Below are 16,566 nucleotides of genomic sequence, written 5' to 3' on the forward strand. Positions count from 1 at the left end.
TCTCATAATTCAGATTATGAAAAGGGATGTCGTAATCATAATCGAATTTAAGAACGCAAATAATGGACCCATATACAGAATTTCCTTATGTTGAGCCATTCCAACATGAAATTCATATATATCCTTGACTAAATGATTAAAACCTCACGATCTAAGCTTATAGATTTGAGATGAAGTATAATTTCCTCTCCCTTAATTATAGCAAAACAACTCTTTCCCAGTTGAAACTTTTGTTTTCTATAATTAACATTGCTAGCTTGCAATACTTATCGTAATTATCATGCTCCCACTAACATGATGATTATTAGCATAACACTTATGCTCCCACTAGCTTTGACATATACTCAGAAAGCTCGACTTCTAGAAATCAATACTTTATTGACTTTCTTACCAAAGTTCAGATTTCTGATACTAGATTGTTTTGATAAGACTTTATCAAAAACATACACCTTCCCTTAGATAGCTCATGGGTGTGTCAAAACAATTTTAAGAACTATGAAAAGGGATGCCGTAATCATAGTCTTGATCGTTTTGACCTTTGCCATTTCTCACAAGTCCAAGTTAGTGTGCCGGTAAACCACACACGCTCCACTAACGACTTTGAGAATGCAAATATCACAATTGCTATCTAACTAAAATCTACTTAGTCAAAGTGTTTCCTCACCATCATTTTCATGAATCGGAGAGAAACCTGATGACACTTAGATTTAATGGTGTATGTGTTCTTATCCATGTGAATTGTCATAACCATAGTCACAAGACAAGGATAATGACAAATCCAAACTCATATGGACTGAACTCAATCTTAATTTCTTGCCACCTGGCAGCTCAAGGGCCTACCATTGCTTCCAAGTTGTTGTGCAACACATTGAGAACTCTAAGAACTCATATGCAAAGCCAACTTTAACTAGAATGGGCACAGAATATGTCAACACGATAGGTTATAAACCTCAAGTCGTGTGCTAGTGAAGAACTTCAGGTTTCATTCTTGATTAGTTATTGAGAATTTCAAGACCTTTAAGACTCCCACTGTCCTCTTGACCTATAAGACTTCCTTGTCAAACATCCAAGAGATTGTGTGGATTCTAATCAAGACAAACACTTCACACAATTGGCCGAAGTTGGTCTTTGTTTTATCCAAAACATCACAACTTACCAATTTCAAATGTACAAGAGTAGAAAACTTTTACCCTTACATTTGTCAAGTGTTTTAAACCTTATTTAAGACATGTCACTCATATTACAATCTTGGAGTATGACTCTAAGACTTGTATTGAAACGAAGTATGACTCGTCTTCTTGATTTAACCATTTCAACAATTCAAGATCCCTTCTTCTTAGTCATAAAAATGAACTAAGACTTCCTTAGAGAACTAATTTTGATATGGTTTCTTAATCATTAAGATGATCACAAAACTGATACTAAAGTACTCTCCCATCTTTTCAGATTTGAGAAACTTTTATCCTTCTGCCTAATTTGATTCTTCTTATCCGCTCTGCTATGCATTGGAACCTTTTCCAATGTCTCAGAGTTACACTTAAGCTTGTAAGTATAATCATATTTACTGAGCTTTAGTAAACTATGACGAATAGCCTTACATCTTTTGTGGTGGACTTAATCAGTGCACATGACTATGTACTCGATCCCTTAGTCCATTACTTGACTCACACATCCATGTGAATAAGTAATTAGTCTTAATTTTTCCAATACTTGAAAGTTCTCATTCATCATGCTATACTACTCGCATGATTCCAAGTTCCGATCCAATTGAAACTTGGGTGATGAGAATCTTTCCTTATTTGGTAAATTTAGACATTACCACAAATGCAGGAATCAATTTCATATTTCCACTCTTGCTATTAATGGAATCATATAAGCAACAATTTTTCCTCAAATGCCATTGTAAGGATATTTTTAAAATAAATAAAATCAAAATTTTCCTTTTATTTTAAAACTATGCGGAAAAACTTATCCTTACAATCCATATGAAAACTTGTTGTTATCTATTCCTAAGCAATATCTCATAACTCCTAAGAAGTAGCTCAAGAATCCGTTTTTCAAACTACGCGATAGAAATCCATCTATGCGATCAGATTCAGCATATTCTTTCTTTAAGTTCCTTCACTTTTCTTTGATTCTTAAAACATCACCATGTGACCCAGTCACATCATGCATCAAGAATCTCAGAATAGAAACTTAACAGAGTTAGAGTAGTGGACTTTACCTGAAGTAGAGTCAACCTTATTGACTTTAACATCCTTAGGTAAAATTAGGCAGCTTCGCAACCAATGCCCCTTCCTTTGGCAATATAAACATATGGACCCTTTGATAATGGTACACGAGACTATCACAGACTTAGACTTTTCTCTTTACCATTTGTTCAACCGAGTTGACTATGGCCGATCCCTTTCCATTGGGAAGAGAATGCTTTTTCTGTATTTCCAGTGTCACCATTGTCAATGTCCATAAAGTTTCAGGAAGTTGATCTTAACAATAGATAAGATCATTAAGGGTCTTGTCATAGTCTATTTCATAGGTGTCCCAAAGGAACTCACTATGTGACTTAGAAAGTGATTAAACCACCAACTTTCTCAAGACTTTGACACCCAACTCTCCCGGCTTGTCAATATGTGACTACATCTCCAAGATGTGACCACACCAAGACCTTTTCTTGCCAATAGGGCTCGAGTGACCTTAAACTTTTCAAGAACTTATGGGTTAGGGAGAATAATTGGAGGAGGTGAAAGAAGTATGATATCCATGGGACATCATCTTCATTAGGAATGCTTGTTTCAAGAGATTTGGGAAGATCATAAATGTCTAAACCAGACATGTTATGGGAGATATTCAAGATAGTTGATCTTTGAGTCCTTAATATGACACCCAATATGAAAAATATTAAGGCTAGGACCCAACAAACTATTTTATAACTTAGAAGAGGTATGCCGTAATCCAAGCTATAAAACAATTTGAAGGTAGGTGAATGACGATTCACCAATTTCCACCAAGATAAACGAAATGTATTATTAGGTTTTAATTGGATTTGAAACTCCTAGATCTTTTGAGATTCATTGAACTGTTCAATGGCATGTTTCAATCTCGAGTGTGCCCTTCAGGTTTTGTGACTGGGATGCCGAGGATCACAAAACAAGGTGTGAAGTAACCATGCAAATTACTGGGTACCCTTAAGTGTTTACCCCTCAATCGATGTGCCGGTTAACCACACACGCTCCATCGATACTATGATAAACATTAAGTTACCCTTTGCCTACCTTGTTAAATACGAGTTAGTGTGTCGGTTAACCACACACGCTCCACTAACCAACTTAAACAAAGTGCAAAGTGTAATTTCATGGATTAGCACCTTATTCACATTTTTCTAAGTAACTAAGATTGGGTATTATTAAAAGTTTAGTTACTTAGTATTTATCATTAATACTTTTAATGAAGGGAGAATTATAGTCATGTCAAACCCGTTCGGCTAACGACCCTCCACCAGTCAAGCGAGCGGTGGGTGAGAGTGAACACCCATTAAGTTGCCATTTTATAGGCAACAACCTTATACCCACCTTATAGACCGGCTTCGTGAATGAGGCGTACTAGCGGTAAGACCGACTTTACTCTTATACATATAAATATTATTAACTTATAATATTATAAAGTATAAGGGTTGAATTTTAACTTTTAAAATTCTAAGGGCTAACTTGGAATTAAAGTATTCATAAGAGAAAACTTTACAAATTCCAAAACTTGAGGGCAAGTTTTGAAACTATTCAAAACTAATTAATTCCATAACTTATGTATTTAAAGTAGTTTTAATCCAAAAACTCTTCAAGTTCCATAACTTGTGGACAAATTATGGAAGACTTTAAACTAATAAAGAATTAATCTTTTCTTTATTTTATAACTTATGGAATTAATTAAGGTTACATATTTTATTTATTTATTTATTAATGAAGTGACTCTTGAACCTCCATAACTTAAGGACAAGACTCTTCATCTTTTTTTTGTAACCTTTGCCAACTTTATGAGTTTTATGAGTCTTTAATGTGACTCTTCATGTAACTTAAGGATAAGTTACACAAACACATTTTATACTCAACTCTTAGATTAATTTGGATTGAAAACAACTTTTTCACTCAACTTTTCTATTAATCTAAGCAACTCATAAGAACAAGATAATTCAAATCAAACTTTTTCATGTAATTAGTCTAACCTTTAAACTAATACAAAACATGAATCTATTGACAATTATCTTGAAAATGGATTAGCATGAACATTACCACATTTAAAAACAAGTTTATAAGTTCAAAACAACTTAGGGTAATGTTCCTAGTCCATTTCTAGCCAAAAACCTCGAAGATATGCTGTCTGGGGTCCAACTCGTCGAGTGCATGAACACAACTCGGCGAGTTGGATGCATTTTGCCTTGGACTCGTCGAGTCCCTTCATGGACTCGGCGAGTCACCTGGGCTGACAGCATCAAAACTCGATTTTTCAGCTTCTATTGCAGGTATAACAAGAAAACAAGCCTAGGCTCTGATACCACTGTTGGGTTATGAGCATTCTAACACTCCTAAGTGTACATGCAACCCTAAATACCTTGGATCTATGTTTTCTCTATTATACATACAAATATGAACATCCAAGGTATTATCCTATTCTAGCATACAAAATAATGGATGTAACAAGATAGAATACATACCTCTTTGATAGTGCTTGTCTTCATGAAGCTTGAGTGCTTAGTGCCCCAAGTGTGACACCTCAAATGGTTCACACAACACCATAAGCACTTGGAATAACTTAGAGAGAAATTAGAACACTTCATGAAATCGTGTAGCCCTCATACATACACATAGTGTTAGTTACGATTTCTTGAGCCATGGGTTTCTTTTATATGGTGGCTATTAGGGTTACACCATGTAACTCATGACTTTACCCATTCCTTATGCTCCATGGATTTTAACCTCCATGGAGTATCCATGGGTCACCCCATGGACTTAGTCCAACATAAGGAATCTTGGATCACAAGCCCACATATATAAGAATGAATGATTTACACAATCAACCCATATATTTAATTAGTCTTCTTTTGATCACTTAATTAATTCTAGATTAATTCTTGATCAATACTAATTAAATAATCTCATTATTCTTATTATTAATATACTACAACTTATAATATATTAATAATCATAAGTGTCTTATTTCTCTCATTATAGTCTATCCAAGTGCATGATGCCATGCAACCCAAATGGACCATGCCGGGTCGGGTCAAGTCTTACCAATTATAGTTATGGACTTAGACATTAATCCAACAAGATTGTCATAAATTGGCTTGTAGGTTGTCTAAAGTGTTTAGACATAGCAAACGTTTTCTACAACGTTCATGAGTTTTCTTGAAATAAGATTTGATTATTGGATTAAACCCACGCTCACATGAATCACTTCATGGAATTTATCACTTGTGATTGTGAGATGATAATATTGTATAGTCTTCCAACCAAGATATATAAGTTGGTCATTACAAGTTTGGTTATACATTGATAGTATGAAAACGCATCATTAATTTGATGTTAAAAAGCATGTTCTTGTCTATAATATATAACAAGTAATTAGTACAAGCATATAAGTCGAAGTTTATCTGTTCCTTTTATTGTAGAAGGATTAAAAGAGATATCTCGGGCCCCTCGATGATTTTGTTTTGACTTATGTATTGGGCCCGTTTAGGACTCAATTCATGTTTTCAATTAAGTTCTACGTTAAACAAATCAGATTCAGGAAACGACAGTTGGACAACGAGTATGACATTATTCCATGTCTTTTTCCACACGATATCTTGAAGAATAGAGAATTATATGATCCCTTATCTAAAGGACGCGTTATTGACTAGGTCAGAGTTCGACAACGGCTTTTGAGAGTTGTGATTTCTAATTGGATTTTGAAGTTACATTAGTAGTTATAGGTATTAGACTTATCCAAGTGAGAGACGGTTGGGTGGATCAATTTGATAGGAGGGATATTTGAGAAAGAGGTTATTTGTAATTTATTAATATATTATAAGAATAATATATTAATTGACAAATCATAGTATTTAATTAGTATTGATCAAGAATTAATTTCGAATTAATTTAGTGATCAGAAGGAACTCATAAAATTTACACGGACTGATTAGGTAAATCAGTAATATTATAGTTTGGGCTAATGATCCATGTTGATTACTGATGGGCTAAATCTATGATAGAGCCCATGAAGAGTTAGTCCAAAGGGCCTATCATATGGCTTATTGGAATAACTAAAGGTTTTGGGGTTTTATGTATGAAACCCTTGAAATTCCACACTATAAAGGTAACCCTAACACCCCTAAAATGGGCCAAGCACTTCTAAGGTGAAACCCTAGCCAATTTTGTGCATCCTAACCACTCTTTCATAAGCCACCTTTTGATTTTAGTGTTTGTGACTCATTTGAGGTATCACACTTGAGGTACTAAGCTCTTGGAAGACCAAGTTTTACAAGTTACAACAACGAGGTATTCATCTGTCTTATTTTATGTTATAAATTTCTATATTGTAAGCTAGTTAGGGTTTATGCTTTGGAAAAATGAAAATTGCATGTATAACCTGAGAAAACATAGATCTAATGCATTAGGGTTGTATGTGCATCATAGGAATGTTATAATGCTCAAACCCCATTATATATATATATATATATATATATATATATATATATATATATATATATATATATATATCCACTTCGAATTTTATAAATAACAATTTATACAAAATTCTATTGGAATGTGAAAACAGGGTGTTTCATTTCGTTTATATAATATGGTTATTATTACTCTAAAGTTTATATTATCTGATTTTTATATCATAATTATATATATATAAACTATCCAAAAACTATATATATATATATATATATATATATATATATATATATATATATATATGAGTAGGATCAAATGAGAACACCTAAAAGGTTGAGAATGCGAGAATGGATCTCATCCATCTATTATCTTAGATCTAAGGATATAATTAATTAGAAGTTTTGTTATTATTTAAATGTTTAAATTCAATTAATTTGAATTAAAAATAAGAAAAGGGTATCATTGTAAATAATCATTCACTTATTTTAAACAACTCCTAAAATCACTCGGCCTCTCCCCCATGGTTTTCTCTCATTTATTCGACTGCTTCCCACTGCTCCTTTTACATCGATTTTGGAATGAGCCCACTCTGTTCTACCATCGTCTCCACTAATATCTCCATCTTTTGTATCGTTCTCCTCTCTGCTTAGTAACATAATCTTTATCCCCTAGATCCGATCCCTAATTACAGAAACGACAATGATAGAAGATCAATAGGGATCTCAAGTCCTCACTCCTATGCCGCCTCAGCCACTGTGAAAACCCTAGACAATCAAGGGTTCTTCGATAAAAATCAAGAGAGATTATAGATCAATAGATCACACAAATGTATATCTGTATCTATGTCCGATATGTCAAAACCTTGATGTCAATACAGTTGTTTTTTTTTTTTCAGTTTAGTTGATTTCAGTGAATGTTAACAATGGCTGCCAGACTAAAGTTGTAATCTGTATCGTTGAGATTCGAAGGAAACCCTATAGTTTATGCCTTCCGTTTTTTTCTTTATTCAGATATTTCATTATGGTTTCGTTGGCTTCAAATTTTAACGATGGCAACCTCTTTGAAATCAATCCATCCTGTTTGGCTTCAATTTTGTGTTCACTGAATACTCCACGAGGCTGGTTCGAGAGGAGCAAGGAAAGCAGCCATGGCAATACGGGTGAGGGGAAAAAGCCAAGAGGTGGTTGCCTCTTTTGATTTCACCGGAAACACAACCCCATCCTGGTGGTTATTCTTGGAAGGGAACGAAGAATAAGAAATGATAAATTTTACACTATTTTTATTTTGTATTTATTTATGAATAGAGTGTATTCATTTGTGAATATCAGTGTATTTATGTGTGAATGACTATTTAATTATACATAATTGTCTCTTTAACATTTTTGTAGATCTAATGAATAAACATGCCTATAGTGGGAGGTGGGAGATTTTACCAAATGAAACACCAACACCAATAGATTTCGGAAGGAGCATAAAGATGTCTTATTCATTTATGATTGTAATTGTAGTAATAGTTTTCGTATCAAAAAAATATATACTATTGTAACTTATTCATTGACTATTATAATTATATTCTTATATGAATAGAAATGTGTTTTATTTATTTATATATGAGTATCATTTTATGTTATTTTATAATCTTTTTTTATGGTTTTATTCTTTTATGATTTTACAAGTGTATTCATAAATACATTTGAGTTAATTCATTTATAATTTACAATTTTATTCATTTTAAAATGAAATGTATAAATCATTATCTATGAAGATATATATTTTTTAAAATTGTCAAACCCCCGAACCAGACGGTGGAAATGTCCGAGGGCTATTGTGACTCAATTGAATACCATCACAATGATTGTACATGAATCATAACATCATTCATCACCAAGCATTGAAACATTACAACTAATATTGTTTACATTCAGTACATTGTTTTAAACATTACATTTCCATAACTTAAACCGTTCGATACTAATTTAAACAAAACACCCCGACATCACTAGATACAAATTCTTCAATTTACCTGTTACCTTAGAATACAAGTATTTTGGAAAACGTCAACATATGAAATGTTGGTGAGTTCATAAGTCATGTTTGAAAAAAAATGATTTTTGTGTAGTTTGAAAACCAGAAAATCCGATATTTCCTGAAAAGAGTATTGTTTATAGAAAGTGTGGAGATACGTAGTATGCTTGTCGATTTTTGTAAACGTGTATAACTGTTAAACCTTGTATACATCACATAGATAAAAGTGTTGAACTTCCTGGGAAAACCCGATGTTTTCCTCGTACATAAAATTTCGTGTCTTGTTTATTGTTATACCGATTCGACGATTGTTTCCGATAATTCCAAGTGACATTGGATTAATTATGGGTTGTGAGTTGTTATAATCACTCATTAACGAAAATGACTAGTTTATAACTACCAATTACAAACGATCCTTTTGGCGTCGTCCGTAAGGCTCACTTAATCCAACCACCCTGACTTCTCATAGCCCCACAATTGAGGAGAAAAGAGGGTACGAAACCCTCGTTATTTCCATAAGTCGTTCAAGGCTATCGTGAATGCGAAAGGCACTAAGCCCGACTCGCATTTGACTTCTCGACTTTGCAAGCAGTACCAATGGGCCCTTGGGGCCCAAAAGCACAATAAAGCTATTGAAAGTCCTTTTACATGGAATTAGGTCATAGAAGGCCTAATAACATGTAAGCGCGTTCCCTTTGGGCCCAAAGATCATGTTATTGGGCTAGCTAGGCCCAACAAGCACGATTTGAAACTTTCAAGCCCAAAGATTGAATATTGACTTCTCGTGAATTTCGCGTGTTTAAGTACTTAATGTTTATTGATTTTTGATTCGTTATTGATTCGAGACCGAATCAATTCATTTGATAACAATATTGGTGTTGAAAGCGTATTTATTACTACGTTTCGCCGGTAGTCGTGGTACTCGTGTTTTATCTTAATGGATTTCTTGTTTTTTTTTTTAAAATAAGAGTTTAACTTTTTATGACCCTTCTTGGATAAAATTTACACTTTTAACCCTTTATATAAAAGAATTTCCATTTTAGTCCTTAAACCATTTTTCTTGACACTTTAGTATCAAAACTTATTAAAAAGACATTTTCAGACTAGATTTACTTAATAAACAGCTTAAGTCCTTCAAAAATGATTTTCTCTCGGTTGGAACCCTTATTTTCGCAACTTTACAGTTTTGGCCCAAAATGAAAAATTTTTGCATTTTTGATCCCTTTTGACTTTGAAAACAGTTTTGACCCTTGAATTAGTTTTATTACACTAGTAGTCCCCTGTTTTACAGAAATTTGCAGTTTCAGCACCTCTATTTCAGAATTTTCGCAATTTGGGGCTTATTGGGCCGAGAAGCCCATTTTTAGCCCATTAGGTTCAAAATTTACATTTTAAACCCCTCAAAAGTGTTGATTTTCAGAAAATTTTTATTAGAAATTGATTGGACTCTTTCCAACCTCCATAAATTATCTTTTGTCGTTTTGGGCACTTAGCTTTTGTATTTTTGACAATTTGAGCCCAAAAATGGGTTTTATGTCCAAAAATGTTCATCCTAACCAAATAAATTATTTTATTGACTTGATTAGTGTAAAATGGTATAAGTTATGTTTGTTTCACTCCTCATGTGGTAGATCTCAGTTTTTAGGTATCTTTGGCTAACATATTCATCACATAACACATAAAATCATATATACAAGCATCAAAATCACACAAGGCATACATGAACTCATAGATCTAAAAATTTTCTTGTATTCTCCCCCACAAAAACATATAAAAACAGAAAAATATGGGGTATGAAGCTCACCTTGGGTGTGGTTTCGGTTTTGGAAGGAAAAATGAGAAGAAATCCGGCCTTAACTACCTTCCTTGGAAGATTTCGAACTTAGATGCTTCTAAGGTGCTAAATCATAAGTTTCAATGGATTAAGAGGTGATTCTTGAATGGAAGAAATAACTAGATTATGGATCTAACATCAACTTACCTTAGATGATGTGTTTGTGGGAAAAATCTCCTTGAAGCTTCCTAATTTTCGAACACTTGGAGAGGAGTGGAGAGAGTTTCTTTTGAGAGAGTTGAGTGAAGTGTGTGTGTGTGTGTGTGTGTCTTTTGGGTTTGGCCGAGAATCAAAAAAAGAGGAGAGAAGAGAGAAGTGTGAAAGGAAGGTGCATGGAAGTATGAGTCATCTTGCATGGAAGTCCCTTGAATAATTGTGAGGTGGCACACACAAAGTCAAGTCTTCCTTCCTTTGGGCTTGGGCCGAGAATGGGGGGGAACGAGGAGATTTTTGGGCTTTTTGCCCTTAAGCCCATATTATAGTTAAGCTAGATGATGCTTGACTCAAATAAATCAAAGTGTAGTTTTTAGGACCTATTAGGGCTAAATTAAGTAAATTATGCCCCAAAATGGTTCATGTAATTAATTCATTTCATTTTAGGCCCAATATGGTCCAAAATATAGAAATACATGGAAATGGGTCCAGTTAGAGCCTATTTAAAAGTTCTAAACCAAAGATAGTAAAATTGGAAGATTATTGGTCCATTGGGCCCAATAAGGAAGTCCTAGTCCAAAATGGACTTAAAAAAGAACTCCCAGGGTTTCCAATTGCTTGTTGACTACTTGAAATGTTTGCATGGGGTGTTTGTTTGTAATTTTGTTGTCATAGAGTACGCATCATACACGCTCTTATGTCTTTGATTCACAATTTGACTTAAGTGTTGTAGTTACAAGGCACAAAAATTTCTAGTTGTGACAAAAATAAATGAGATAGATCGATGAATTATTCATTCTGTTGATATTTGATTGCTAAAAATGAAAAATGAAATGAAAAAAATGGTTTTTAGATAGAAATTAAATCATGATTTTATTAATTATGGGTTCATTAAAAGAATAGGATCTAAAAAATGAGATATTTTGGGTAATTGTCATTATAATCACTAAAATTTAGGAAATCGTAATTTAATTAGATGGTAAAATTTTATTTATGCCCTCTAAAAATAATTGGGCTACAACTGTTCTTGCGTTCTTAACCTTTTAGGTGTTCTCATGTGATCCTTTCCATATATATATATATATATATATATATATATATATATATATATATATATATATATATAATTTGTTTATCTGTATTTGATAATTTAAACAACACAAACATAACCATTATATGTATATTTATAAACTTTAGACATTTGTAAATATATAACTCTCAAAAGCAGTTAAAAGTCCTTTTTATTACAAATTAATATTCTAATGTTTGTACGCATATACATTTGTTAGTATCGTTGGTTTTACATTTGACTAAAATCTGGATTTGTTCAAAACGCAATGTTACATCCCGAATTTCATAATAATTTTTTTTTCAATTTCAAGATAGAATAAACACTTATTTTGGTAAAGTTACATTAAGTCAAAGCATTTATTCAAAAACAATAATTCGATATCAGATTTATAAGGAAAATGATGCGTAATCTCAAATCATAAAACTATTGATGTACATGTGTAGAGCCCCGTCTTCACAATCCGATAAGTACCTAAAGAACATTTAAATCCACAACTGTAAGCCAAATCTTAGTGAGTTCCCCCAGAACACCTACACAACAATACATATACAATGCATGCACACAAGGCCTACAACATAAGGCTAGAGCACCACCTGATCCTTCAGTATAAGTTGTACCGCTCTCGAGCCTACAACATATCCTAGAAGGCTCCCTTGGCTTATAGTATCAACTGGACCTCCCGTGTATCTTGACCTTTAGCAAAAAGCAGGACCACCTTAAACCAACCAAAATATGCCGACATATGCACATGAATAAATAACCAAAAAGAGCAAGTAATCATGATATATATATATATATATATATATATATATATATATATATATATATATATATATATATATATATATATATGTTTAACATTCTAACAGATCACTACAACATACCAACATCCTATATACAATGATACATAACACAATCTAATGGGAAGTGATTGGTGCCTTCGACCCAGGAGTACAGTGAGAAAACTCACATGAAGTAGCTAACACAAAATAAAACCACTAAAATGGCTAAATTCGGTACCAGTTCTCCGAAAACCTAGGACCATATTAGTAATTTTTACTTAGCTCATATTTCAAGTAATATTTGGTTAATATACCCAGACCACACTTAACACTGTCTTCTCATTCATCAACATCTCTTATGCAACCAAACATTTAATTATAAATATGTTGTCTAATTATCACTGTTTATACTATGATTTTAGTCAAATAATATTCACCTCTTAAGATAAATATTATCGAACCAACCAAATTCACCCAGAGCTTGATCTCAATACAATAAAAGGGCGGATGCATCTCCTTTTGAACAAGCTTGATATTTAAATCCATAACCCATTTTAGTATGATGGAAACGTTGACATTGAACTCGGAAGCACTGCCTCAACCACAGCTAAAAAATAAGAACACTCATACTACCACTAATCCAATCTTTTTTCTGATATCTCTCTCAATTTATCCTTTTTCGTATAAGAATCCATGATGTATCTTACTCTCTTATCCTCAGCTTCTCTCACACTCTAACTCGAGTTACATATAGTATATACACGCACACCCCTTACTTCTTCAAGCTATTTTTTGTTACATTATAAAGGATCTGATGCAAGTGTTGCAACCAAACAAGAGGAAAAACTCCCTTCGTCACGCCATGTTGTTGACAAATATAAGAAGATGCTTGCTTTATACATATTGGCAGTTAGATTCCCTATATTTTGATCACTTGACAAATATCACCCCCACAACCCTAGGTTTAATTCAAACTAAGTTTCTAAAATGCACATTTAGGTTGTGTTTAGCACGCCACAACTAACTGAAAAACTAGTTTATTCTTCAAGTTTTCTGAAGTTGTCATGTTTGGTAAGCCAAAAAGTAGATTATAATCCAGCTTTTTAAAAATCTACTTACACTATCTTTTTAGGAGCTTTTTAAAATTTTCCAAATCTACCCCTTAACTAATTAAAAAAACATATTCTTTTAAATGTATTTTTATGATATTTCACATTTTCAGCTAGTTTTACCAAACGTCATTTTTTATCATCTAGTTTCCAAGTATCAACTAACTTTTTATTTAACAATTAGTTTTTTAGCTATTAGCTAATAGCTAGCTTTTCAGCTAGTATGCCACACATGGCCTTAGACCGGTCTAATTCTTTATCAACCATTAAGGTTAATATAAATATTATATTATCATTATAAAACCTCAATTATTTATTTAATTATATATTTGACCTTAAATGCTAATAAGAATCTTATAATTACTTACTTAGGGGGTGTTTGAATAAATTAATTTTAGCTTATTAGCTTATTGCTTATTGCTTATTGTGGTGAGAATAAGCAGTTTTTTAAAAAGTGTTTGGATTACCTTACTGTGGTGGGAATAAGCAAGAAGCAATAAACATTTTTAAGTGTTTGGCAAATAAAACAGCTTAAATGAGTAAAATGACCTAAAAGGGCTTCCTCTTATATGTTAACATATTTATCTTATTAAAACAATTTTTTTATAAATAATAATAATAATATTTTTGTTATTCATAAGAACTAAAATAAAAAGCAATTATCATGCTACTACATATTTTTCTTATCAAAACAAAACATTTTTTTTAAATAATAATAAAAAATTTCTTATTCATAAGAACTAAAAAAACAATTATCATGCTACTACATATTTTTCTTATTAAAACAAAACATTTTTTAAATAATAATAATAATTTTCTTATTCATAAGAACTAGAAAAAACAATTATCATGCTACTACATATTTTTCTAATTAAAACAAAAAAAAAATTAAAATAATAATAATAATATTAGACCACAAATTTCATTCCAAATCCATATTATCCAAAATATTACACAAAATAGTTTCATGCTACTACATTAAACCATAAAATGAAAATACTACAAAGTTTCAAAACAAATCATACTCCATTACGTACACGAGTGGTTGACCTTGAGAAAATCTATCCCGCAATCATATCGCGTACTGCACAGATATACATATCCTCAGTTCTACGTTGTGTACTTGATACTTCGTCATGTGGCTCAATACCATTATTGGGTCCTTCCTCATTGCGCGGAATATAAGATCCTTCTTGCGCTATTTGAAATGCTGCATTACCACTACCGCTGATTCTAATATAATTGTGAATCGCCAATGAAGCTAGCACAATTTTATCTTGGGTCTCGAAGTCGAAATTTACATGCATATCTCTTAGTAACAGCCATTGAGCCTTCCAAACTCCAAAAGTTCGTTCAATTATATTGTGAAGTGACGAATGATAATAGTTAAAATTTTCTTTGAAGCCTTTTGGTTCCCGCGAGGCAGAAGTCTGTCCACGTCGAAAATCGGGAATATGATAACGGATGTTTGAACCATTATGCGGAGCAATATAACCTTTTGTATTAGGATATCCGGCATCTACAAGGTAATACTTACCTATACATGTACAAATAAATCATATGATTGTTATTATTTATACCGTTTGAAATTATAAAACTTCTATTAATAAGTAATGATAGTAACCATCCGATGGAAGTGGAAACTTAACTTCACGTCTCCTTCGCGCTTCATTGATAATTCTCGTATCATGTGCAGTCCCCTCCCATCCAGCCAACGCAAAGGTAAAGCACATGTTGAAATCACACGCTGCCATAATATTTTGAGTAACGAAATTCTTTCGCCCAATGAATTTGATTTGTTCATGTTGCGGAACAGAGGCCTTCATGTGTGTTCCATCGATGGCACCAATACAATCCTACAATTTCAAATAATATAACAAGTTACCAATTATTTTTACAAGTACACAAACTCACCAAATAACATAACTTTGCAACTAAGTAACTACCTTAAAGTATGGATAATACCGAGGGTTATTTAAAATATGTTCTGGTATAGCTTCGTTGTAGTTGGCTTTTGGTTTGATGATGTCCTTACTTAGGTTAACCACAACATCCAAGACTTTATGAAAATGCCTATGGACTATTTCTCCAGAATGATTAAAAAACTCTTGAACTAACCGATTTCCACATCCATGCGCTAAGTACAACAAGAAAATACCAAGGGACTCTTCAATAGATACACGACGTGATTTCTTTAACCCATAATGTGCAACAAGATCCCTACATAACATGTTGAAAACCGGGACTTCTAATCTGAAAAGTTTATAACATCGGCTCTCATGATCGTTAAGTATTTCATTGATAAGCATGCTTCCTGTGCATGTAGATGAACGACGACGTCTACGCACGTTTTTCGATTTCTTAGTCAATAGTAACCCTTTGACAGCAATCCCACATAAAAGAAGTGTTTGAATCTCCTTATTTTCTTCAATTTCATCACATAAGTCATCACTGTCATATGAGTTGTCACTTTCACAGTCACTGGCCATGAATATAACCTATTACTAACGAAAGGATACAAGGGTATGATTGAAATTTACCACATACTAGATAAAATCATAGCAACATCATTGAAAAGAAAAGAAGAGTAAAATCATGGGGCAAGGGAAAAATTGACCACAAAACAAACATCAAACGACATTGCATAAAACACACAAAAAACAACCATTTAAATTTAACATAATAGTTGAAAGAATAGGTCTGACACATGACAACCATTTAAAGTTTACCTAATAGATAAAAGCATAGAAAAGGAAACAAAACATAACCATGTGGCAAGGGCAAAACTGACCAAAAAATTAGAGAATGTCTAAAACATGACATAAAAGGATAAGTCTAACACTACTTCTCTTTCTCTATAAGCCTCTTGAGAAACTCCATCTTTGTGTCATTACTCTTTGGAACCATAAAATTTTGATGATTTGGTTTCTTTAAA

General features: G+C 32.7%; 1 protein-coding gene across 1 annotated transcript; it reads right to left on the reverse strand.

Moving 5' to 3' along the window:
• Positions 1 to 14,692: 14,692 nt before the first annotated feature.
• Positions 14,693 to 16,120, reverse strand: LOC145013061 (uncharacterized). The gene is made up of 3 exons (XM_078971867.1): positions 15,578 to 16,120; positions 15,256 to 15,487; positions 14,693 to 15,168 (listed from the first exon to the last, which is right to left on the reverse strand). Exons 1-3 carry the CDS (start codon positions 16,118 to 16,120, stop codon positions 14,693 to 14,695), a joined length of 1,251 nt encoding a protein of 416 aa, XP_078827993.1.
• Between the last annotated feature and the right edge of the window lie 446 nt (positions 16,121 to 16,566).

This window comes from Lactuca saligna, chromosome 1, assembly GCF_052625555.1.
Source record: "Lactuca saligna cultivar CGN05327 chromosome 1, ASM5262555v1, whole genome shotgun sequence".
Classification (NCBI taxonomy): Eukaryota; Viridiplantae; Streptophyta; class Magnoliopsida; order Asterales; family Asteraceae; genus Lactuca; species Lactuca saligna.